The sequence below is a fragment of the Typopeltis vanoorti genome, chromosome 6, assembly GCF_054136105.1.
Source record: "Typopeltis vanoorti isolate ZY-2024b chromosome 6, IOZ_Tvanoo_1.0, whole genome shotgun sequence".
NCBI classification, from domain to species: domain Eukaryota; kingdom Metazoa; phylum Arthropoda; class Arachnida; order Uropygi; family Thelyphonidae; genus Typopeltis; species Typopeltis vanoorti.
Window position 1 is genome coordinate 117,599,761 of NC_143554.1, and position 26,914 is coordinate 117,626,674.

The 26,914-nt window shown below is 35.4% G+C and overlaps 1 protein-coding gene across 2 annotated transcripts in view; it reads right to left on the reverse strand.

The window, feature by feature from the left end:
* The window catches only part of LOC150105857 (uncharacterized), a 32,249-nt gene extending 19,988 nt beyond the window's left edge, over positions 1–12,261 (reverse strand). Inside the window, exons 1-2 of one of the 2 annotated variants that reach the window (XM_090393629.1) lie at positions 12,129–12,261; positions 9,089–9,155 (exon numbers count right to left, since the gene is read on the reverse strand). In XM_090393629.1, coding sequence (XP_090249755.1) covers positions 9,089–9,155; positions 12,129–12,137 — 76 coding nt within the window. In that variant the 5' untranslated portion in view covers positions 12,138–12,261. Of the gene's footprint in view, positions 1–9,088; positions 9,156–9,906; positions 10,281–12,128 lie in introns of those variants that run through there. The other variant, XM_090393628.1, reaches the window with a different exon arrangement.
* Positions 12,262–26,914: the final 14,653 nt, after the last annotated feature.

The following is a 26,914-nucleotide window of genomic DNA, read 5'->3' on the forward strand; positions in this document are numbered from 1 at the left end:
TGATACTGAGCCAATAGAAGAAAGAATCATTACGGAAGGATGATAGTGGTTAGTGACAATGCACTAATGAGGGGAAAACAGTGGCATTCGGTTAGCTTAGTGGCTTTGCGCTTCGCAACCATATGCCTGGGGAAAGGAGCGTCCTTGGTTCGATTCCGTTTGCTGACGTGAGGAGCTTTAGGATCTTCCTCAGCCATAGCCAAGTTAGCCAGTCTTGGGCGTGGACAGCAGGTTCCCCCCCCCCAGTTTATCTGGGGTTTTTCATCCTGCAAGCAGGCAAACTGGCCCCCGTGAACACACACATGGATCTACAGCCATAAATACTTAACCCCCCCATGAGGGGGCTCAACTCACCCCAATAGGGACGGGGGAGAAAAGGGAGGAAACTCCATATGAATGAATAAATAAATAAATAAATTACTATGAAAACAGGATAATGTAGAACTTGAGAGTAGTGTGAAGGAGCCACTAGTGGTGAGTGAAGAGGAAGTGCATTGAGTGATGTCAATAAGGCTGTAAGACTTAATGGTATATCACCACATCTTGAGGATTCCAGAGAGTTAAAAACAGCTTTAACTTCATTTTTACAGGAGTCTTGGACTAGACCAAATTCCAAAGGGGATGATGATAAGATTAATGCTTTGAATTATAGTCTAATCTACTTGCTGGCATTGTGGTCAAGTGTTAGAGAGGCTAACGAGGACTAGGATTGATAATTGGCCATTGTTGACACAAGCAGTATTCTTTTTGATGTACAGCATGAATTTGCTAAAGGAAGATTGTGTTTTAGCAATCTACTTACTTATAACAAGGTGACAAATGTATTAGACAAGGGGAATGAATACACAGTGGTATATTTATATTTTGCAAAAGCTGTGGATAGATTACCACATAAATTGGTAATAAAATGGAAGAGAGGGAGTTGAATAGTAGATCAGTACACTGCTTGGAAAGAAGTCAACAGACATCCCCATGAGCAAGTTACATCATCCCACTGCATGGCATGAACGTAGCCAGTACAAATGTGTCTGGGTGAAATGGCTGCAAGAAGGGAACCTGATGGAGATTGAAAGAGGCATTATGATAGAATGCCATGTTGCTGGCCTATCTGTTCACTAAACTGTAGACAAATTGGGCCATCCCAGGTCAACATTAATGATACCATACTAAGATGGAAGCACAAGGAGTCAACTACAAGTGCTACCTGCAGTGGACAACCCATCACACTCACTGAATGTCAATGTGGGGTGCTATGGAAGATAATATGTAAAAGAATATGTAAGATAATATGTAAAAACCATCATTTGTTGGCTTACACATTGAATGCAGAATTTGGGGCATCAACTGGAATATGAATTTGCACAAAAACATTCACGATCAAGGTGCACAACATGGGTTTCCATAGTATGACTGCAATATGCCACCCCACATTACCTGAACCAACATGCAGCACCATTTTCAGTGGTACAAAGATCATGTACAGTGAGTGGGATGTGGAAGCTTGGAAAACTGTCTTATGGTAGCAAAGAATCACACTACATCCTCTGCTGAGCATATAGACAGGTGTGGGCATGGTGGATACCCGGTTAACATCTCTTACCAGAGTGCATAACCCACAACTAGTTTGGCCTCGGACCTCTGTTTGTGGTGCCACGAACATTGAACTCCAAGAGGTAACTGAACATTCTGGAGAATGCAATGCTTTCTACTTTTTTGGTATTTCTATGGAACTAATCATTCTCTTTCAGCAAGATAATGCACGTTATAAGGCTGCTGCTGTAACTGTGCGATTTGTGGACATGAACATCAACCCACTTGACTGGCCTCAACAGAGCCCGATCTCAATTCTATTGAACATCTGTGGGATGAACTGTGAGGTCACGGGACATCTTCCCCATAACAGTCCAGGACCTCACATTACATGCCTACAGGAAGAATGGTCCAAAATTACCACTGATTGCTATTAAGTTTGTGGAAAATATGCCCCATAGGACTGGTGCAGTCATCACAGAGAAATGAGGTCCTACATCTTGTTAGTACCATGGCTGTTTGTACCTCACTATGGTGTTTGTTGACTTCTTTCCAAGCATTATATGTTGAATTGTCTGTCTGACAGGTATCAGCAAGTTGAGTATGGAGGGAGCAATATCCCAGAAGAGGAAAGTCACTAATGGTGTGACCTAAGGGTATATTTTAAGCCCATTGTTTAATTTGTATGTAAATGATATTGGGAAAGGCTTGAATGGTGATATATAGTTGCTTGCAGGTGAGGCAAAGTTGGGAAGAACTATTAAGGAGAGAATGGATGGTGTAAACTTGAAAGAGGACTTGAAATAGATGGGTGAATAAGTAGGGGTCTACCAATTCCGTGTAGCAAAGTGCAAGGTTTTAAAATTTAGGAAACAAAGATGGGATGCAGAGTATAAGATTGATGTAAATATCTTAGAGGAGGTGAAGCAGATGAGGAATCTAAGGATGATGAGAAATAGAGACCTGAAATTTTGGGGACATTTTGCTAAAATTTAAGGTAGCACAATGGATTATGTCAATGATGCATATGATAATAACATATAGAAGTTCCATTATATAAGGCTTTGAGCAGAGCATATACAGATTACTGTGCACAGATTCAGTCACCTGGTTTTCAAAAGGATGAAGAAATGTTGGAAAAGGTTCACAGATGATAGTGGCTAAGGTGATTTCTGGTCTCTGGAATGCCGAGTATGAGGACAGATTGCGAGAATGCAGACTGCAAAGTCTAGTGAATAGAGGAGGAGGAGGGAGAGACATAAGTTGGTAAGAGGTAATTGCTGGATTGATGCAGATGAGATTTTTCACAGAATGAGTGGAGACACAGGGAGAACAAAAGGACATCCCTGGAAGGCAAGTAAAGGGGTAAGAAGTAGCTTTTTTGTGTGGGTACACAAGTGGAAACTCCTGCAGTGAGTCTTGACTGGTCTGATGATAAAAGACACTTTGAAACATCTAAAGCAGTTGGCTGCTTTAGATGTTTCAAAGTGTCTTTGAAACTATAATTAATTATAAACTGTAATTAATTTTAAAAACTCTGAAATTATAAAAAGTGATGTGGATCCATCAATTAAAACTGGCTATAATAATTAATAAGATTCCAGGAAAAATCCAAAGACATCTGAAGGACAGGATAACCAAATATCTTGTTTTCATCAAAATACAAAATTATGTAGCTTCAATTTAATTTCACATGGGATGACAGGTTTGAACCCCCTCCTCACCATGAAGAGGGTCAAGTGGCATTAAGTGCAGGGCAATTAATCAAGTCTCAATCTATTTCTGTGTCCACATCCAAGAATGTTTAAAACTATTTTTGCCACTTTGTTTTTACTAATGATTATATGATCCCCTTCCACATCAAAGCATAACTTATTGGTGTTGCTTTCCTGAAAATATTATGCAGAACATCAGTGGTGGTGATGATAATGTTTATTATTTGCAGTGCTTTGAATTCTTGCTCAGTCAACTTCAATAAAGCTTAGTGAACAAAGTTGATTATGTGCTTCCTGACTAACAGAAGATATCTTTATAAAAATAGAATGTGATGAATAATGTATTCAGGGGAGAAAAGAAAGGGTAGAGAGCACTACTAATAACTGCAGAGGAATTAAAACCAACTTGGTCAGATTTCTGAAAGATGATAGCATGAGTAAAACAAACAATGGGTTTGAAGCTGTTTGGTATGAGGTTAACATACCGGTTAACATAACTGTTTTGGTAGGAAGTTAACAGGACAAAATTCAAAGTTGCATGTGCTACAGGCCATGATCATTGTGAAAGAGGATTACTGTATAAACAGATAAACTTTATAAACTAGGACTAATGCTGATAATCACTGAAGGAAGCATGCAAGACAATGGAAAGAGAATTTATAATTATTTAGGGAGAACTATCTTAAGCAGCATGAGAGAAATAGTTGCATGGTGCAGTTTTGCTTCCAACTAGATAGAATAATCATGAGGTTTAAAACTGGTTAGTAGTAAATCATGCGAGTACTTGCAATAAATTACATGCCCTTCTAGGAATAAAATTTGCTTTATCTGAATGAAATAAAGTGATAATTAAACAGCATTACTATATCATTTGCATTGGTCATCCAACACTATCTCTATCTATTAAGGTTATTCATCCACAATTCCCCCTCATCCTGGTTACATGAAAGTGCTCCTTGGGATATTCCTGCTTGTCATTATAATGAATCTCCACTTATTCTAATTTTTCCTTCTTTAATACATTAATCACTTTCCTAGCTTTAGCCTTAGTGCAACTGCTCTCAACCTCTCTTTCCTTATCCTCTTTTCATCTTCAATTCTTGTTTCATTTCCCTAGTCATCCATTTTACTCAGAATCTATTGTTTTCTCTCAAGGTGGGTATGCAATTTGCCAATGTTGCTAACAAATATTTCTTAACTAGCTTCCAAGAACTAGCAATTTTTCTTTCTTTGAGTTCTTCCATCTACAGAACCTCTTCAAGCTAGTTTCTAAGTCTATTATAATCACTTTTAATTAATTAATTTATTTTTATGATTCACATCCATGAAAGGTTGAAAACTTAGTTTATTAGTAATAAACTAGGTTTGTAGTAATAAACTAGGGTTTATTAGTAATTATAGTTTATTAGTAATAAACTAGGGTGAACTTTTAGATTTTACATTTTTGAAAATTTATTTTTTCATAATTTTTTTCATATATTTTTACATAATCTGGAAAACTGCTGTAGAGACCAAATATGGAACTCTTTCATTTCAGTCCTCCAATTTGCAGGGTCAGTAAATAATAATTTGGAATATATTCCTTTCTTCTTAACTTTCTCGTGCATATTTATTTTCCAAACTAACACTATGCAGTCTCTCTCTCACCAACTGGGGAATATGGATTATTATTATGTGACACCTCCAAGGAGTCCAAAGACTCATTGAGGGAGAGCACCTACTCTACAATGCTCCATCTACACCAACACCATCTACTGCCCACCACCACTAGCATTTTTACAAACAATCACAAGCATCCATGTCGATGGTGGGATTCAAACCTGCAGCCTTTTGGCTGGAGGGCGGGTATGCTAACAACTCGGCCAACCAGGCCAGCAAAGCCAAACAAGTTTAACACCCCTGACCTAGATGGTACATCCCTATTCAAACTTGTATTATTTTTTCTAATATTACTAGTTTTAATATTACTTGTATTATTTTTTTTTAATATTACTAGGTGTTTAAAATATTGCAGAACCTCAATAAGAACACAGCTGTGGGATCAGATGGCATATCAACATGTGTACTATGAGAATGCACAAGGAAATTATCAGCCCCTCTGACCAAGCTGTTTAATTTAAGCCTCAGTAGTGGAAAGATGCCAGTGGAATGGAAACAATAGGAGACTAAGGCAGAAGTAGCAAATTATAGGCCAATTAGTATCTCAGAAGTGGGGGGGGGGGGGTTAAGGTATTGGAGAAACTGGTGAAAGAGAATTCAGGACTGGGTGGATAGGAATATGATACTCTATAAGTGTCAACATAGTTTTGTGAAGGCAAATTACTAAAGCCTTGCTTTAGTAATTTGCTTAGTTTTAATAATCAAGTGACAATGGAGTTAGATAGGGGAAATTATAACTCAGTGATACCGTTAGACTTTACACAAATATTTGACAAGATTCCACACAGAACTCTATTGCATAAATTGGACAAAGATCATGGATATGAATCTGGTGATTTGGATTCGAGGGTGGCTGATGGACAGATATCAAAGAGTCATTTATGGAGGGTTGAATCCAGGAAAAGGCAAATGACCAGTGGTGTACTACAAGGCTCAGTACACTGGTCCTTTGCTGTTTAATTTGTATATTAATGATATACAAATTAACATTTTTTATTTATCTTTGTTATATTTCCACAATTTCTCAACTATTTAATTATTATTATTATTATGGGCGACTCCAGGGAGTCCTTAGACTCATCGAGGGAGGCCCTAAACATCATGTCCACACAACTATACGACATTCTCACAGTATCTATCATACCTTGCCTTGAACCACTCACCGTCATAACACCCACAACAGACTCTGGCAGCTCATTCCACTCATTTACCACTCTAAAAGTAAAGAACCCAGCTTTAACACCCCTGCTAACCACACTCTTGCCCAGTTTCCATAGGTGTCCCCTAGTTCTCCCACCACCAGTCCTGATCTCAAAAAATCCTCTGAATTAATCCTATAGAAACCCTTTAGCAATTTGAATGTCTCAATCATATCTCCCCTTTTCTGCCTATCAACTATCATCTTAGTCACTCGCCTCTGGATCCTCTCCACCTCCTCCCCATCAAGAAGGAACCTAGGTGACCAAAGCTGGGCACAGTAGTCGAGATGAGGTCTTATCAAGGCTCGGTACAGAGGCACAATAACTTGCTTGTCTCTGCTCGTCAAGGAATTTTTCAACAACCAAGTGAGTTGATGAGCTGATTTAGCTACTTTTGCAATGTGTCCCCTAAACTTCATCTCCCTATCCCTATTTAATGTAAAGTGAAAATCCTGACAGCCTCTATTTGGCCTGAATCCAGATTATTCTTCACCAAGCTTCCCTTCCACAATCCTTCTCAACTGTTTCTCAAGTATACTTACATAAACTTTACCAGGAACATCAGTAGGGAAATACCTTTGTAATTCTCACATTCAGTTTTAATTCTCTTTTTTATATGGGTACTATGAGAGCTGTACTCTAATCATCTGAAATTCATCCTTATGTCCAGTCCTTCTGAACAATGCAGTGCACCCATTGCAAGACTTTTATACCTACATACTTGAGCATTTTTGGTTGAATAGCATCTAGTCCAGCTGCCTTTCCATGTTTCAGGCTTTTGATGGCTTTTTCTACTTCAAGCATGGATATGTATTCCTGATTAAATGCCTGTTGAGTGTTTTTTACCACTGTGCTGTCACCGCTTGTTTCATTTAGAAATTTTTCGATGTAATTACTCCGTACATCAAAGATATCTTTTCTCCAGTTTCCTTCAGGGCATGCCACTGAATCTCTAAGGTTTGGTTCCTGTCTCAAACTCTTATTTCTTCTTCAATTATGTTCGTGTATTTTAGTCTACAGTTCACATCTGAGAGCTGCTCAAGTTTTATTTGTTTTAAAACTTTCTTACGTGTTCTTCTTTTCAATATGAAATTCAATTTTATCCTGCTCAAGACTAAATAGTGATCACTTCCAATTTCATATTCTCTGTACACTCTAATGTCCTGCACTAGTGAGAAATCATCACTATCAACAATAACATAGTCAGTGAGACTTTTCTTATTCCTTGTCTCTTCTCTCCATGTGAATTTGTGCACATTTTTATGTTGGAACATGGTGTTAGTAATAACCAGTCCATGTCCTGAGCAGAAATCCAACAGGCATTTGCCATTATTATTAGCTTTGCTCTTTTCTCCAAATTTTCTCAAAATATTTCCGTATGTATTGACAATCATTTCATACTCTGCTATTTATATCTCCAACATGAAACAACTTTTCCTTTTTCATTTGTGTTAATTTCTTTCTCTAAAGCCTGAAAATATTCCTCCACTTCTACATCAGTAGAAACTTCTGTGGGACCATAGGCACAAATAAGACATTGTCCAGTTCCCCAATGTGATATTTTCCCACTTTACTCTACTTAATATTGCCTACCATTCAAGAAGATTAGCCTTGTATTTAGTGTTGAATACTATAGCTACTCCTTTTTCCTAATTGTTATTGCCTGAATATAACATTTTGTATTTATTGCATAGAAAGATCCGATCAGTTTTGTATTTTTTGTTTCAGTCACCCCTATTATGTCAACCTGGTACTTATCCAATTCTTCTGCTAGTTCCATTTCTTTGCCTGAATGGCAAAGAAATGGAACTTCTTATGTTCCCAGCATATATTATGTTCACAACATATCATTAAAAAAAAAAAAAAATACGGCTTTTGATAGAATTTGGTACATACATTTTTTTTACTGAAATATGCCTCAGATTTTCCTTTGTTCTACATTAAACAATTTGATTCATCATATTACTCTAAACCTTGCTATATGAAATGGCTCATTTAAAACAAGTACAGTTTTACCTTTAGATTAGTATTATGTCTAGGAGTGCAAATATGCAAGCTGGAACTTGTTAACAGCTTCATTAACAGATATGGAAAGTTATTTATTATTATTATTATTTTTTTTTTTTTTTTGTAAATTGCATACTGTATTTGTATATCATACTTGGGATTTATATAACTACATTCAAATGTTATGCAAGTGAACACTGCTGTTTATTAGATCAGTAACTAATATACTGAACAGCTATTTAGCCCATAGCCCTTTCTATTAATGAATTAATAGTACAATACTTGATTGAGATTGTAACACAATATTATTGGCCTTGGAAATGAATTCACCACCCTAAACCCTAAACCTATTTATATATATTGTAAGATAGGTAATTAGCAGTAATCAAATTACATAAATATTTAATTCTGTAAGTAGTATATATATATTTAAAGTAATTTTGTACATTCACAATTCATTCTTGAAAAAAGGATAGTTTATTGCATGATTAAATAATTTTCAAAATGTGGCATTATTTAATAATAATGAATGGAATTTTCTATACTGTTGTAGGATGAAGAAATTAAATTTTTAAATATGAAGGAGTGAAAATCATGCCAAAAGAAACTGAATTAAAAGACAATTAAGTGAAAACAGACTAACATAAGCTGCTTCCAAAAGTCTCAATTTGATTTTAATGATGGGAATTTTTTTTAATGTATTTAGTAATTTTAAGATTGAAAGTCATCACCTAAAGATATTCATTTCACAGTATGAGGCTACTATCCTGGAGATCTGAAGTGGCCTGAAAAAGTTCTGTGTTTGGTCTCTGGATTTGGTATCATACATTATTTCTCATCCTACCAATGATATTACATTGCAAGATGTTTACAATTTTTCATGAGATTTACATACAAATGGATTTCAAAATTTTACAATAGTTTAAATCAATTCTCAATCGTTATGTAAGTGAACCATTCTTCAGTTTGAGGACCTACTTGGAGAATCATTCTTTTTGGTATCTTCCTGCTTGTCAGTTTTGGACTGTTCCTCACTAGTGTCAACCTATGGATTAAAAAAAAAAAAAAAAAAAAAAAAAAAGAAATGAAGCTTATAAACTCATTAAGATAAATACAAGAACAAAACAACTGATCAGCATTTCATTATTCCCAATTAGCTTCAAATTGTTCATAAAGAGAAAACTGTGCAATCCAATAATGATAAATTTGGTAACTCACATTATCTTAAAATTAAACACAGAAATTTTATAATGATTACTGCAATTATTTTATTTATCTTTACTTTCTGAAGGCATTTTAACTCTACATCTGCTATACCACCAAATGTACTTATTAATATTTTAAAAAAGTTTAATATTAATAATTAGCACATTTGTTATTTAATTTATAATTATTAATTAAAGAATATTTGTTATTTAATAAAGGCAAAAAACTGATGCAAATGGATTAAATATCAGAAGATTAAGTTGAGTGAAAAAATTAGAATTCTGCTCTTATGTTTCAATTAAGATCCTGAAGTATTTATTAAAATTATTCTCTAATGCAGGATTTAAGTGATAAATGTCTTACTTTTCTTATCAAAAACGATGCCTTCCATTTTTTTTCCCTATTAAATAATGCAATTAGAATTGAGGGAATAAAATCTGCCTGTTTTTACTTACAAAAATTATACATTGTTTTCTAGCAATAATTTGGAATAGTATTAATCTTATTTTCTGAGCTGTTTTATCAAAAATCACCATGCCATAAAGTCTATTGCCCTATGGCCAGCAGAACAGTGGACTCATTCAACTTACTTTTCTCAAGCAAGATACCACAGGCTGATAGATTTTCGCCATACCACAGGATAAACTAGTTATAAGCGAAGCAGCTGACTTGACGTGGCCTAGTTAATGCCTGACCTTTCGAAGGTAATTTCTAGTGTCAAAATGAGGACACGTTTCTTCTGCTTGCCTATCTAAATATACTTTCATGAGTAGGCACTGAACGACACAAAACTACTTTTGAACCATCCGAGTTTCACTTGCGTTTACATTGTTCCACGTCTCAAAACAAGCTTTGGTCACAGTTGTTACGAGACGTAAATATGTACACGTTGACGTCGAATGATGACGCCGAAGAGCGACAGAGTTCACTGTGCTAGCGAGCTGTAGTCCGTCAAGGTTTCACCAAATACTTGACATAAAAAAAAAGGTAACGCTTATAAGATAACCCTAAGTATTGGATTGTTTATTCCCCTCCCAATACAAGATGACGATTTTTCAGGTGATAATTAAGGAGATGTGAATTTTTTTTACCGAGAAGCACACTTGATTTTCATATGCCACATCACCAGAAAAGAGAAATGTGCTTCACTGCATGGCTGAATTATGAGGAGCAAATTAAATTTCAGAAAAACACATTAATTGTAGAGAAAACACTGCTGAAGCACCTAAAGAAAATCGAATGTTATTAAATTCATTAAATGTTAGCGAAACTCTGACTCCAATAATCAGACAATCATTACAACAGTTTAAAGGTCAAAAGTAAACAACTTATAATCCCCAAGTTTTCCAAGCACTTACGCTTCTTCAAGGATAGAGCGGGAAGAGGAGAAATAAGTTGGATTTGTATTTATTTATGAATACTTGTGGCGACAGCAAGTAGGGAGATGAACAGCTTTTTATTCTTAATAAAACTTACCAATAAACCATTATGACTGCATCTTCCCTTTACTCACTTTAATCATATTAAGTTCTGGTAGGTTAATTAACTACAGTTTTTAATGAAAGGTAGTTATCAACATAAGATGTGAATATTCCGTTAATTTAAAGTGCAACTATCCCCCCCCCCACACACACATACCAAAAAAAAAAAAAAAAGGAATCTAGATAAATGCCAAGACCTTTGTATTTCTGTCTAGTTTTCCTAACACAAAAACCGATTACAAATTTTATCAACATTTACTCTTCCAGGGGCTGTAATTTTCTATTAACATAGCAATTCACAATTAGTAAAATATTTCAAAGGCATGGAGAATGGCATTTATTTGGAGAATTTACGTACCATATTTTATTTGGTATGGATACATGACGTTGATTATCAACATTCTAAATGCAGAAAACATCTCTCTATATAATAATTACTAACTAAACTAGTTACTGCCTTTAGTTAGTAATTATTATCTCTAGACGTGTGTTTTCTCCATTAAACTTCAACATGAGTGCCGTATTTTAGCTCAAACATGGATTTTAAAATGAAAGAATTGTTAGTGTTACTAATAAATGTGTTAAGCTCCTTATTTTGTTTTAATATCAATGGAAAGATTTATGTCCGAAGTTCTTGACGTAAATATCGTTTTGCCCGTTCTGGCAAACAAAACTTAAGAGAGGAAGAAGAGGGAGAAAAAAAAAAAAAAAGGAATTCATTAATGATTATCATTAACACTTTAAGATACTAAACTAAGGCTAGCGCTGCAGCACATTACAAAAGATCATTCCTGACGCGGTAAGGTGGTGGTGCGAAAGCATTTCACATTAATTAAAAATAAAAGTATTTTTGTTTTAAACTGATTTCTCCCTCCTCACATGCACAAATTGCATATTTTCTGTACTAAATACACTGAACCTATCCAAGATTTCAGGTTTCACAGCTGAGATAGTAGTTTGAAGACATTAATTTTATTTTATAAAATATTTTATATTTATTCGTAATAGACTTGAACCATACATTCAATTATGATTCAGTATATTACAATACTCGCATATGTGCATTCTTTGTATCAAGCGTATCCAGAAAATTCCAACGGATAAGACTTGTGTGATAAGATAATAAATGTATATACATCCGCGTGTGAAGCAGTGCGGGATGCTATCCCATCTTTCCCGCAAATATTAAATTATCAGCATTCATCGTTCAGCGAACTGAATACTGAAATAGTTTATACCAACGAAGATAAACCAATTCACTTCATTTTTTCTCTCACTTCAAGCATTGCTTATATTTGTCTAAATGATTCCAAAATAATTATATCCCCTACCTTGGGCATGCCACCGTTTATCTTACACTTTGTCAAGTTTACAGCAAACGAGATTTTTATTTTATTTTTTAAAAAACGAGCTAATTAAAAAATAAACGTAAAAAAACCCAAACAACGAAACGTAACAACACAGCGTAACTCAAACGACTGCGGAGCTTTTATTTTATATTATACATACTTTCTTAGTAATTGTGGTGCCATCTATCGGTTAATATTTTATTATTCCTGCTGTTTAATGGCACATGTATTAACAAATGGATATTGATTCTTAAGTGTAAGTTATCGTATTTTTTTTTTTTTAATCCTGTAAGTTTACATAACAACCCTTATTTTAGAATGATTACTAATAATAGCAGTACAATCTTCTAAAATACCATTTGATAGCATGCAATTCTAAGGTCGCTTACAACTTAACGTCAAGCATATCTAGGTTCTTTAGCAGGAATGTGTACGCAAGGTTATTCTAGTTCGAAGATTCTTACTGCTCCTCTACAGTGACCTGATTAAATGTTTTAGCACAGCTGCATTCGCATAATATCATGAGGCGTTTTACATTTTACACTGACAAAAATAAGTTGATTTAATCGAAGCATGCTAAATTTACAGTTGACATCAAGCATCTTTAACGCTTTTTCCTTACCCAGGCACAATAGACAAGTAAGGAATTTGCCCTTAAAAGATATCACACGCTTTTGGGCCTTTTATTTTATTTTATTTATTCTGTTTCTATGTGATGTCAAAGAACTTTAGATCCCCTCCATTCTCAAGGTCCCTCTTAAAAAAAATTAAAATTACTGAAAGTTTTTTCCCTTTAAATTTTCCAAATAAATTCAGTTCTGTGCTAGTAATTTACGTCAGTCGTTATTATAGATAATAATACCCGAGCTGCCACATATCATTATTATTATATGTGGCAGTTCGGGTATTATTATTTATAATCAACAATGCAGTCATTATTTTTAAATATATTTTTAATGGTTTTTAAAATGTGTTGCGGTCAGAGTTACCGATGATAGCGGTTGATAACAACGACTTTGAAGCTACCTTACTGTTTACTAACTCGAATTATTGTATTACAATCTAAAAAAATATCTTCATATATCGCGTGTCAGAATTTAAATAACAAATATATCAATTGTGTACTCAGGATTTTCCTATCTCGATCATTGAGAATGATTTCAGCTCTTGAGAGTAGTCACCGTTTTCTTTTCTTAATTAACTTTTTATACAATTCTGACTGAAAGAACGACATGCATCCTGGTGGAAGTTACTAACTCGAGCTAGAATAAAACAAATTATACAGTTTCTATCCCGCGTGCGAAAATTTAAATAGCAATTCACTGAGGATAATTTCACTCATTAAGGGTGATCAACTTTTCTATTACTCTTACTGAAAGAAAGACACTCCATGCACTTTTTGGTTGAAAAAGACCTGGGTTCGAATCTCGTAATAAGGTGAGAGCCATTTGTAAGGCCTTTTTTCAATTGAAGGAGAGTTTCGATTAACTGGTCTCAAGCAGGGTGGACAGATTTCCACGTCAACGAGATGCACTCAGTGAATTTTTCATTTTGTAAACCAGTTTGCGCGCGCACGCACGCACGCACGCACACACACACACACACACACACACACACACACACACACACACACACACACACACACACACACACACACACACACACACACACACACACACACACACACACACACACACACACACACACACAGGTAAAAGAATGGATTGATTGAGTTGGTTGGAATTACTGTCAACTCAACTAAGACTATTTAGGAAATATGTACAATTAATACCTATTAACTGTGCATGTTTTGGGATATGAAAAACCTGAATTTCCTGGAAGAAGACCATATTATCTTTGCATGCGATTTGCTAATACATTTTCTGTCGCAAAATCCTTACAAAGTGGAATGTCTCATCTTGTTCTACATGAGATTCAAACTCAGGTCTTTCCAACTAAAGGCAAATGTCACGCTATGGATGAGGAAATTATCATTTAGCAGAGGAAAATATATTTAATCCACGGTATGAAGTGGGTGAATTGTGTAGTGGAGTGGCGTCCGGTTGGCCGAGTCTTTAGTCAATGTATCTACTCTTCAGTCAACAGGCTACGGGTTCCAACCCGCTGATGGTCATGGATGCTTGTGAATGTGTTTAGATAGGAGAAGGATTTCACCACTAAGTGTGAGACGATCGCCCCACTTATTGGAGGCTGAACTGGCTTCAGAAGGTTCCATGTTTGGTGTCTAGAGTAGAGTTTCCGAATTATGTAAGAAATAAGTAAAATATAAATAATAAAATAGAAAATAAACTCTTTAGTCCATCCATGGTACCAATAGTTTACCATACGTGCGGGAGTGACATGAAAATATTAGCCTGTAAAAAATCATGCCCCTTTGTTAGAAGTTCAACAAATAAAACTAGCAAAAAACAAACACACAAATTCTGTGTAACATAAAGAAATACATTTTTCTGACTGACTAAAGAAATTCATCTTTAGTCGCTGAGATTCACACTCTCCTTAGGGGAAGAGGAAGAAAGGTACAACATTTTCAACTTATCCTAAATAGAAGTCTATAATATTTCTATGAAGCAGTGGTGCAACGGAAATTTTTTTTTGCAGTAGTGGTGTCAGTGCCTTTCATCAATATAGATATATGGCTGAGAAAGACAAATGTTTTATGTATATATGACTGGAATATGTCCCACTCCTTACTTTCATGTAATAATAAACCAAAAATGAAAAATGAACCTGACAAACAATGAAGGTCACACCGCGAACAAAGTGAATCCCGATCAACAACCAGTTCATTCAAACAAATCAAACCAAACATAATATTCCAATTTAAGTTAAGGGATATTACATCCCATATTGTTTCATAGCCGAATAAGAAACTCAAAACGTTTCATGCGGATTATAGAGACTATATACAGTTCGGCAAGTCCAAGCGTAAGCAAATACCTGGATAGTGCAACATCTTACCCATTTGGTAGTGCTACACTGAGACAACCTCATAGTAAGGTGTGGAGCAAGATCCGATCACTATTATTGGTATTTACCCATAATGTGAAACCCAGCTCCTAGGAGCTGTATTACTGTTCTACATTATGAGAGAAGGTCACTACCCAGACCAGTTCATGTCGCCGAATTGAAGCCTTTGGCTCGTCATATAATTAATAATATTCCAAACTTGCCAGGATACCTACCAAAAAAAAAAAAAAATCATGCACACATCGACTTTCAACACCCGCGCTATAAATTCCAACAGAAAGGACATTCATCACCACTTATAGACATCCAAACCAAATCTCCTTCTCTTAGCAGAAACCCAAACTGCAGCTACATGAAACACAGTTCACCTTCAATGCCCAAATTATGCTCATCATAATTCATTTTTCCTCAAAGGTGGCAGGGCAACATACAAAGTTTGTTGCCCTGCCATTGAATGGCAAATATAGAATCCCTGCGTTTGATCACCTCTGGTTGAAGCTTTCCTTGTCGAACTTAATAACATGCATCTGCTGCAATTACCGGCCAGATACTCCGAAAACCACAAAGACCTCTTCACTTTCCTCTCCATGAAACTCAACCATTCGGTTTGACTTCCTCGTTCCTCAAAAATTCTGTAGATTTCTGTTTCGAGTGTCAAAAAACCTACATATTCATATTCAAAAAGAAGAAATCATGACTAGTTTTTATGTCGATTCCAAATATAAATTATATTTATAATTATTAAAAGATTCCAAATATAAATTCGCGGTATAAGTGATAAAGGATTGTCCATGGCTAAACCAAACTTCTGTTTGTAAATAGTGTCTTTAAACTGAAAATAACCAGAATTAACACAATGGGTTAATACATTACTTTTTTTTTTGTTTGATAATTTATCTTTTAACAGAGTAAGAAGTTCTTCTGTAGAGGAAAACTCTTCGCGAATGTGCCTACAGAAGAACTTCTTACTCTGTTAAAAGATAAATTATCAAAAAAAAAAGTAATGTATTAACCCATTGTGTTAATTCTGTTTTAAAGTTTTATTTTCAGTTTAAAGACACTATTTACAAACAGAAGTTTGGTTTAGCCATGGACAATCCTTTATCACTTATACTGCGAATTTATATTTGGAATCTTTTCAAGGAAAAGCTATCTCTTCATTCCCATTGAAACGTAGATTGTGGAAAAGATATTTAGATGACATCTTCCTAATCTAGAGTCATGGATCTGAGCCGTTAAAGAATTTCCTAGATCATCTCAACAGTCAACACCCAAAAATTCAGTTTACTACAGAATTAGAGATTGATGGTTCTCTTCCGTTCCTAGATGACAAACTCACTCGTGTGTCTGAGAAATTAAAAATCTCTATTTACAGGAAAATACCCACTCACACCAATAGATATATCCATGCACAGTCTCATCACTATCTGCCTCAAAAACTTGGTATTATCTCTACGCTAGACAAATGTGCTCGCTCGCTCCCTCCTCTGTGAAGAAGAAGATATCAATAAAGAACTTCAATTTCTTCTTACAACCTTTCAGCAAAATGTTTATTCAAAACAAACAGTAAATAAGTTACTATCTAATCCGCCTCTTCGCCATATTGGAGATAGAAATAGTGTAAAAGGCTACATATCCCTACCATATATCAGTTCCGTTTCGCCAAAATTAGCCAAAGTTCTCAAATAATATAATATCTGGACAGGGCCGTCGCCAGATTAGATCGCGCCCTGAGGCATACAATTAAATATCGCCGCTGATGGATTATAAGACAAAAATATAATAAAATCTCCAATTGTTATTTTGTTTTTATTACAAGAGAAACATTAGTGCAAAACGATTACATCAGCTAACGCCTTTTTATTCCCCTATATGGGGAGTAGGTGAGGCCATTTAGCCCTATCTAACTTTTGGAGACTGTGGGCAATTCAATCTCCACTGGTACCAATCAGAGATAGATGGCCCAAAGCTATCACTAATTAAGCGGTACACAGTGAAGAGAGACGGCTCAAATGTGCCGCCATCTCGTGGTCCCTAACCCTAACACAATATATTTAATGTCTGAAATAATGTGGGTTCTACTGTCGATTTTCTTGAGTTTACGGGACGAAAAACCCACTTTCTCGTGCCAGAGATCGACTAACTAGGGAACTAGTCGAAAAAAGGCTAAGAAAAATTTCCTCTAGTCGCCGACTAGACTCGAAACCAAGTCTTCCTTCGTGCGGCCACTATATATATATATATATAAAAATAAATTTAACTGACTAGAACCCGAGAAAGTATAACAAAAACCTTTAATACATCACAACTAGTTTCATCGGTGCTCCGACTTCTTCAGGTGAGAAATAAAAACATAAGAAGAAGTCGGAGCACCGATGAAACTAGTTGTGATGTATTAAAGGTTTTTGTTATACTTTCTCGGGTTCTAGTCAGTTAAATTTATTTTTATAAATGTATACATACCGAGTAAATCCTAATTTCAACAATATATATATATATATATATATATTGCTGAAATTATATAACATTCTTATCCCTTATATAAGGCGTACCTATATATTATTATTAATATTTTTATTATTTTTTTAAACTTTTACTTATTTATTTATTTTAATTATTTTATATACATATATACTTTTTTTTTAATTTTTTTAATTTTTTTATTTTTATTTTATTTTTTTTATTAGATTTGATATCTTGTTGTCATTATTCCTCTCGTTGTGGCGAATGAGCCTACGTTAACAGCACCTTTGTCTGGGATTATGCTTTTTGTTCAGATAGTGGATTATCATTATTGTCTACCACTAACTATGGGGGTTCCATTATCGGTATAAGTTTTATTTTTCCTTCTTCTTCTCCTTCTTCAATTAGGCCGAGTTTCCTCCATTGCTGTGTTGTTATGCTTTTGGTTTGTGTAGTGTTTATGATAATTTCCGTTAAATAATTGTTAATTTTTGCTAGTATGTCTGGTCTGGTGTCTCTTCCGTGTATTTTGTCACATCTGTGGGACCATATGGCATACATTGTTATTATTATGATTATTAGTTCTGTTTTTTTCATTTTTTGGTCTTCCAACCAAAATAATGTGTTTTCAGAGAATGGTTGTGTCTTATGTAGGAATTTCTGTATGGTGTTCCATACTGTGGACGTTTTGCTACAGAACATCATAATATGATATATTGTTTCTGGGTCGGGACAGAAATGACACTTCGCTGGGCCTTGTAGTGGGATTTTTTTTTTGCTACACACCACATTTTTGTGGGGAGACAGGCATGGTGTACTTTATAGAAGAATGTTTTGTATTTTGGTGATATTGGAAGTCGGAAAACTTTGCTAAGCACTGGACTTAGCCTAATTTCTCCTTTTCTTATTTCCCTGTGTTGGGGAGGTGGGAACATCACTTGACTTAATGTTTTATATAGTTTTCTTGGTTTAATTGTCAGTAAGGTTTCGGTATCTGAGTGTTTCATTATATATGTGTACCTTTCGGCTATTTCTTTGAACATTCTCGGGCTTGGTTTTTTTATATCTGGAAGTGAGCAAACACTTTTGTAAGAATGTTGCCGCATAGGCATGATAGGTTTTTGTGTGTGCTCGGGCTGCTGTTATTGCCCTGCCGATGAGAGTTTTCAGATGGATGTTTAGCAATGCTAAACCTCCAGCTTCAAATTCATTGAAGAGTGTTGATCTGCGCATGGGTTCATACTGAGAGCCCCAGATGTATGTAGCGCATAGCCTGTGTATTTTTTCGGCCCACCTTCCGTGATACGGGGTGTTGTGTATCTTGTACCACAGGCGAGATGTTAGGTAGATGTTGCAAACCCGGGCTCTTCCTCTGACGGACAGCTGTCTAGGGCGCATTGCATTAATTTTCTTCTTTATGCCATCATGGAGTTCTTTCCACTGTTCTTCGTGTGATTCTGAGCTTCCGATGTTGATGCCCAGAACTGGTATGTAATTATTCACCTGTATTCCTGAAGGAATCCTTGGTTGGTTTTCCCACTTGCCAATTATTTTGCAGTGGGATTTTGCCAGATTCACATTCAGTGCTGAGGCTTTGCTGAAGTCTTTTATATTTTGAGTGTTGTGTCCAAGGATTTTTGTGTTCCTAGTGTTAAAGTGACGTCATCAGCATATGCCAAAATTTTGGCGTCACTTTCTCCGTGTATATGTGTTCCTTTGATATTGTTGTTTGTGTTAATGGCTATAATGAGTGGTTCTAGGGCTAGAACAAATAGAACCATGGATAGTGGGTGTCCTTGCCGGATGGAACATTTTATTGGGAAAGAGGCTGAGAGATTTTTATTGATGATCAGCCTACTTTCCGCGTTTCTGTACAAAAGCTTAATCGTTTCTTTCCAGTTTACTCCAACTCCTATTCGGTCTAGTGTTTCAAACAGGTATTGGTGGCTAACTGTGTCAAATGCCTTTTGAATATCTAGACCCATTACAATACATGGATTTTATGTGAGGCTGTAATAATCGCAAATGCATTGGAGGTGCATTATTGTGTCAAGAATATTTCTTCCTTTCACTGCACATGATTGTGCTGGTGAGATAAGTTTATGGAGGTGCTTTTGTATTCGGTTTGTAAGTATTTTAGATATTATTTTGTAATCAGTATTCAGTAGGGTTATGCCTCTCCAGTTTTTTATGTCTTGTAACTTCTGTTGATCCCCGACCTTTAGTAGTAGTACAATGTGTCCTGTGTTGAATTTTGCTGGCGTTGTCTGTGTTGTAATCATCGTGTTGATCATTTTAATAAAAATATGTTCAAATTTTGGGAAGTATTCTTTATAGAATTCGCCTATTAGTCCGTCTTCACCTGTTAATTTGTTATCAGGGAGCTGTTTCACTATAAGACGGCATTCTGCTACGGTGATTGGTGCGTCGATCTCCTCAGCCTCCTGCTGAGTGATTTTGGGGAGGAGTGAAAGGAATCTTTCTCTTTCTTCCTGACTGCTGGGTTTTTCTTGAAATAGTGAAGAAAAGTATTTTTGAACACCACGAATTATTTCAGAGTCTTTATTTAGGGTTTGGCCTTCGTATGTTATGGTTTTTATTCTCTGTTTTGCGTTCCGTTGTTTCTCAAACAGCCATGCTGTCGAGGTCTTCCCTTCATCATTTTCAATTATTTTGAGACCAGCACGTAGCCACGCTCCTTCTATTTCCTGAAACTGTTTCGCTATTATGCGGTTTTTAATTTCTTCTATTTCTGTTCTGATGTTTTCATTATTTCTGTCATGGTGGTGATACAATTTTGATAATTTCTTCGTGTCAGCGTTCTGTTTGTTCCTTTGTTGCTGCTTTTTTTATTCTACTAACTTTGATTGCTGTTTGTTTTGTCATGTGTTTAAATTTTTCCCAGGCTGTTACAGCATTTTCTATGGATTCTATTTCCTCAACTATTTTCTCTATGTTATTGTTGAATTCATCGTCATCTTTAAGGTGTTTATTAAATTTCCATAGGGGGAAATTTCTGTTTGTAAACTTATCAGCTGTTTCTGTTTGTTGATATTGTAGTTCAGCCATCACCATATGGTGATCGCTGAACATGACAGGTGTGTGTTGTACAGTTTTGACCTTTATATTTCTGAATGTTTGGATGTATATGCGGTCTATTCTAGAGGCGTTTCCGGGTGCAAAATATGTGAATTCTTTTTTTTGGGGATGCAAGATTCTGAAGGCATCTGATAGGCCACAGTGGGTGAAAACTCTTGTAAAATTTTTCTGCGGAATTAAGTTTGGGTGTTCTTGATCCTTTTGTGGTTGTTCTGTAAAGTTCATATCTCCTGCTATTATTAGGTTATTTTTTTGTTGAATATAGCGTAACAAACTTACGAAAACTGATTCGGCGATTTGAAACTACTGGAACTCTAGCAGTGCAGGTAGGCAGGGGTACACAAACCAATCAATCACCAACAAGTTGAACAAGTTGCAACTGCTATTGTGGAACAGGAGATGACAAATGTGCAGGGTACCAGCAGTGCACAAGCAATATCCTGGCAAACGGATATCGCATATACAACGGTGTGGAAACTCCTACATCAGATGTTGAAGTTTTACCCCTATAAAATCAGTCATGTTCAAGAATTGCGCCCTGGTGATGCGACTACACGAATCGACTTATCTTTGATATTCTTAGCACGCATGGAAGTGGATGATGCATGGCCGTGGCAGATTTTATGGAGTGACGAAGCTCACTTTTATTTAAACGGCGATATTAACACACGCAACTGTTGCATTTGGGCTGCAACTAATCCGCCCAAAGTTACAGTGTAGTGCGGATTTACGGCATCTTTTATCATCGGTCCATACTTTTATGAGGAAAATCGCCAAAATGGCCAGTGACCTGTTCCATCAATACTAACAGGTATGCCAATATGCTACAGAACTTTGCGGTTCCATAACTGCAGCAAAGAGGATGTCTCGATTCGACCATCTTCATGCAGGATGGTGCACCACCCCACACCGGACTTCAGGTACAGCGTGTTTTGCGACAGCATTTCTCTGACAGAAGAATCATTAATTGTGCATTTCCCATGCCATGGCCACCGAGATCGCCTGATTTCAATCCTTGTGACTTTTGGTTGTGGGGATTTCTTAAAAGCATTGTGCATCAAGGACATGTACCCGATATTCCAACTTTGAAAGATAACGTTACACGTGAGACAAATCAATTCCGATATGTTGCGAGCCACTGTGGAACATGTCGTGCACCATATCAGTTCCTGGAACATCAGGATGGTGGTCATATTGAACCTCATTTGTAATTAGCAATAAACGTCATGAAATTGATGTGTGCTGTCGTTCATTTGCCATTTAGTCATTCATTAGTCACATCTACTAAAATTAATTTGGCAGCGCCAAAATTTCCCCTGTTGGCGACTTTTGGTACTTTTTTTTCGTTAAATCGAATCCCCATGTTCCACTGTGTACGTCTACCGAATATTGGTGTGTTTCGTCCAATACATTACTCGCTAGAGGGCTCTGAACACTTGTCGTTATTTTATAATCACCTGGTATATATTGTAGAAAGTTTTTTTTTACCTTGGGTATATATATTATGTTAAAGATACCAAGCAATTTTATAAGCTAGGTTTTTAAACCTTTTTCCCAAGTAAGCAAACAGACAAGTAAGTCAAGTTTGCCGCTGCACGCTGCACGTAGTAAAACACTAGGTAACTCATTGTAAAGGTGGAGTAAGCTCAGATCATTCTCCTTAGAATTTTCCCCTAATGCAAAGCACATTTCTTTGCGGAGATGTATGATGCTATACATTAAGGTAATGGTCACTACCCAGACCGGTTTTCGATCTTTATTGAGGTCTCATCAGTGGGAGCCAGACCTAAAAATGCCAAGGGTGAAGTAATACCGAGCTTATATAAATTTTACCTAAACAAGTTGCCATAAGGTGCTTTGACCTCATTAAGTAAAAATCTCAGGATGAGAGTAAGATGTAGAAAGTTTTTTACCTTGGGTATATATATTATGTTAAAATTATGTTAATTGGGTATATATATTTGTCTGTTCAGACAAAACTCTGAAGCCCTGTTACGTCATTCACAACGATGGCTATATATTCCAAAATTTCGAGCAATTGTAATTTCGAAATGCATCAATAGGTCCCCCCCCCCCTTTAAGTTCTTATTACTGTTGCAATTTAGTGCGGTAGTCTATGATGATATCACACGTCTTATTTTATTCCTATTTATTTATTTTTAATAGAGAGTTTGGATCCCTATCCTCGACTGCCAAATAATGAGCTTTACGTTTTTCCATTTCACCCATGATATCGTCAAAAATGAATAAAAATGAACCAAATTGTTTTTTTAATTGTTCTTTCGTTTCTTCCCGTTTATTTCATTCTTGGAGAGAAAAACAATTATTCTGCTATATTAGCTTATTGCTTCCACGAAAACATAGCAATTTGTATTATCCACCTCTCACTCAAAGAAAGTAACTATTTCAATATTATATAGAGAAAGGTAACTGCTCGTATTAATTGAATAATTGTTATTGATAATAACAATATCTGTAAATTTTGCAGACGTAAGATAAATCAATAACTGGATTCCACTAGTTTACAGCAGTTTTTATTTTATTTTATTTATATATATATATTTTAATAATTTTTATAACAAGTACCTACGTAGTTCATGATAATTCTCATGACGATAAATCTGTAGAAAACTTGCACGTTCGTAATTAGTCACTATATCTACAGGAATTTGTCTAGGCTTTTTTGTTTACGTCAGCAGTGACCATTACACCAACTAGAGGTACTGTGAGTTGGATACAAACTGCCAACTCTTAAACACACACACACACACACACACATGCTTAACTTACGATAGTGGGATTATGAAACATTGTCTGCTATTTAGCACAGATTAGAAACTTACTGAACTGTGGCTACATAGGCGAAGACAGGAAGCCCACCAATTTCTAAAGGTTAAAATTAAAAGAGATACACCTTTGGGGAATGAACAGATATTCCAAGATTTATTATAAATTTTAAAATGCACTTAAACGCCGCATTCTAATCTGAGATAATTTTTTTAAGGAAAAAAAAAACCTCCGTTATGTTTTTTTTTTTCCCTCCCACATATTATTCATTAAAAGTGTGATAAGATATAAGGAAGGTTTCAAGTCTATAAATATCTGCTATTCCTATATATTTTTAAATATCGTTACATTATTATCCAAACGGGATTGCTGTCCCTGCATGCAAATAATAATAATAATAATAAAAATATATGAATGATGTATTATAAATAAGACTTTCTTTCTTTTCATTTAAATAAAGTTTCTTGAAAAAAGGAAAGAACATTTTTTAAAAAAATTACGCCGAATATAACGCATTTAATTTTTTCTCCCTCCAAAATGCATGGTGCATTACCATTAAGTGTAGAAATCGATCTTATCCCCGAAAAAAAAAAAAAAAAATTCGTCTCCGAACAAAATTTCCTTATGTTACTAACAGTGGCGGCTCTTGGCTGAAATCATCGGTTTGCTGCAACTTTCGAAATATACACACACACACTGTAAGTACAGTGTATACGTGTTTGGATAAAATATCAAAATTATCAAAAATCGTAAAAATTAAAAAAAAAATTAATCATGAAAAAATATTATTTATTATCGATAAAATTATACAGTTTAGTATAATTCAAAATTACTTAAAAATGAAATCCATTCTATTAATTGTAATTAAAGGAATGGATTTACAATTTTTGGACATTACAATTAAATCCTTTAATTGTAATAAACACAGTGCTAGCAGCACTGTGTTTACCACACACACACACACACATATATATTATATATATTTATATATATATATTATATATATATATATATGGCGGTTTACCATATATATATATAGAAAGTTTTTTACCTTGGATATAAAGCCTGGCTCCCACTGACGAGACCTCAATAAAGGTCGAAACCGGTCTGGGCTATGGCCCCTTGCCTTTTATACATAGCATCTTACATCTCCTCCAGGAGATGTGCTTTGCATTAAGGGTAAATATTGAGAATAGTGATCAGAACTTCTTCCACCTTTACAACAAGTTGCTTAGACTTGCACTACGTGCGGGGTCACCCAGACTTGCATTACTTGCAGGCGCAAACTTGACTTACTTGTCTGTTTGCTTACTTGGGAAAATGGATTGAAACCGGGTTTATGTTTAAACTAGCTTGGTATCATTAACATATATATACATATATACACAGTCGGGTCTCTTTTTATGCGGTAGATACGTTCCACAGAAAACCGCATATAAAAAATCGCACAAAAAAAGCCTAACTTACGTTGAAAAATCAGGGATACGTTGCCTAATTTTCTAAAACCGCATAAAACCGAAGCAATGAATTAAAATAAACCTAAAATAGCATAAAAAAGTTTGCGAAAATTCAGGAAAATAAGAATGCCTAAGTTTGAAAAGCCAAACGGCTATTTTTTTCCTGGCGAAGTTAATTAAATTAATCGCAGTTTTCGATCTTTAGAGTTTCGCACACTGGCTGTAAAATAATAAGGGATTTTTATCCCCTTAATTTAATGCCTAAGTTTGTTTTGAAGTTTTATTCGTTTAATTTTATTGAAAAGTAACAATTTTTTTTTTTTTATATTTTGTCATCAGAATTATCGTCGCTATTAGACAATATTCGGCAACGTTTGCGAACTGGTGCGAAATCACTTTCATCACCAGAAGATGATAGTCAGCACATAAGATCTATATGGTAAAGGCAATGGTTCTTTGCAAACAGAATTAGCTTCACCCTCGTTCTGTGCTGATTTTTTTCTTCTGACAATGTAATCAGTGATTAAACTTTGCGATGATGATTATCGCGAGCTGTATTTTTTATACAGCTCGCAATATCCAGAAATACAGTTCTTCAGCTCACGTTGGAATTTAAAGGCTCGTTTAGAATTTGTGTCATTAACAAGAAAATGATTTTCCTTATTGCACAGTTTAAGACCTTCTCGAATTATATTTGCAGTGAGGGAGACAAGTTTTTCTTCAGCTTCTCTGTCGTTTTCTGAACCTTCGACGATATCTAAAGTTAATCCATATCCAATAATATCATAGTCACTTAAGGCATTATCCACAAGCAATTCGTCTACATCAGTGGTCGCCAAAGTGGTCGATATCGACCCCCAGGGGTCGATATAACATTGTTAGGGGTAGATTCGGGCTCCGGGGTCGATAGAAAAATATAAGACATCATTGTACGGGTAATATTTAATTCGGTTAACTTGGATTACCTCCATCCTGAATGACAATGCAATTAAGAGTGAATCGTAGGAACAGTGCCATGAATAGGACCTGTAAGATGGAGCAAGGTCACGAAAACAGTTACGAAGGCCTATTATGTAGACCAAAATGACGTATTTACCAATAAACGGATGTCGGTGGTTCCCACCTGGCGGCGCAGCGGGAGCGAGATTGCAACACGTGCATGGTTGCTTATTTACTTATACTTGCACGTATTCGATCCCAGTCTCATTTTTGCTCGACATACAAGTGAGCTTTGATGCTCTAAAATTCATCAACATACATATTATAATTCCATCGTTATTCATTCACGAACTAAACTTCTCTATTTTGAAGTGTTGAGCAAGCCTGTAATTTTGTACATCCTATACTGTATATACCTATAGGAAGATTGTATTATTGTTATTTTGTTATCTAAATTAAATTTTATATATTATTTATCCCTCCTATCAAATATGTAATGTTAAGAAGGACGTCAAAAACAAAAACGTATCCCTTTGACGTTAAGCCAATATAATAATATATACTATATTATACATACAAGAAACACTGTAACTATAAAATAAACAGTCTAAAAACTCACATAAGCGTCTTTTTTTGCTTTTCCTATTATAATTACGTAATAGTAAAATAGAGGGGGGTCAATAAAAAGTCAAGAAACTCTTGAAGGGGTCGACGGTCAAAGAAGGTTGGCGACCCCTGGTCTACATCGTTATGGCTAAATGTATCAAAACTTTCTCCAATTTCATGTGCCAATGTAATGATTTCAGCTGATAATGTAGCTGTTTTCATGGTTACATTATTTGCAATACATCCAGGCCAAGCTGCTTTCCAGCAAGCCTTGAAAGTTTGTGGTCTTATTTCAGCGATAGCAAATGCAACATGATTTAAACAGTCCAAAATAGAAATTTTTTTCCAAACGTCAGTTACTGTTAATGATCCATTTTCTAGTTTATCCAATATAAATTGAAAAGTGTGCTTAACGTAATATTTTTT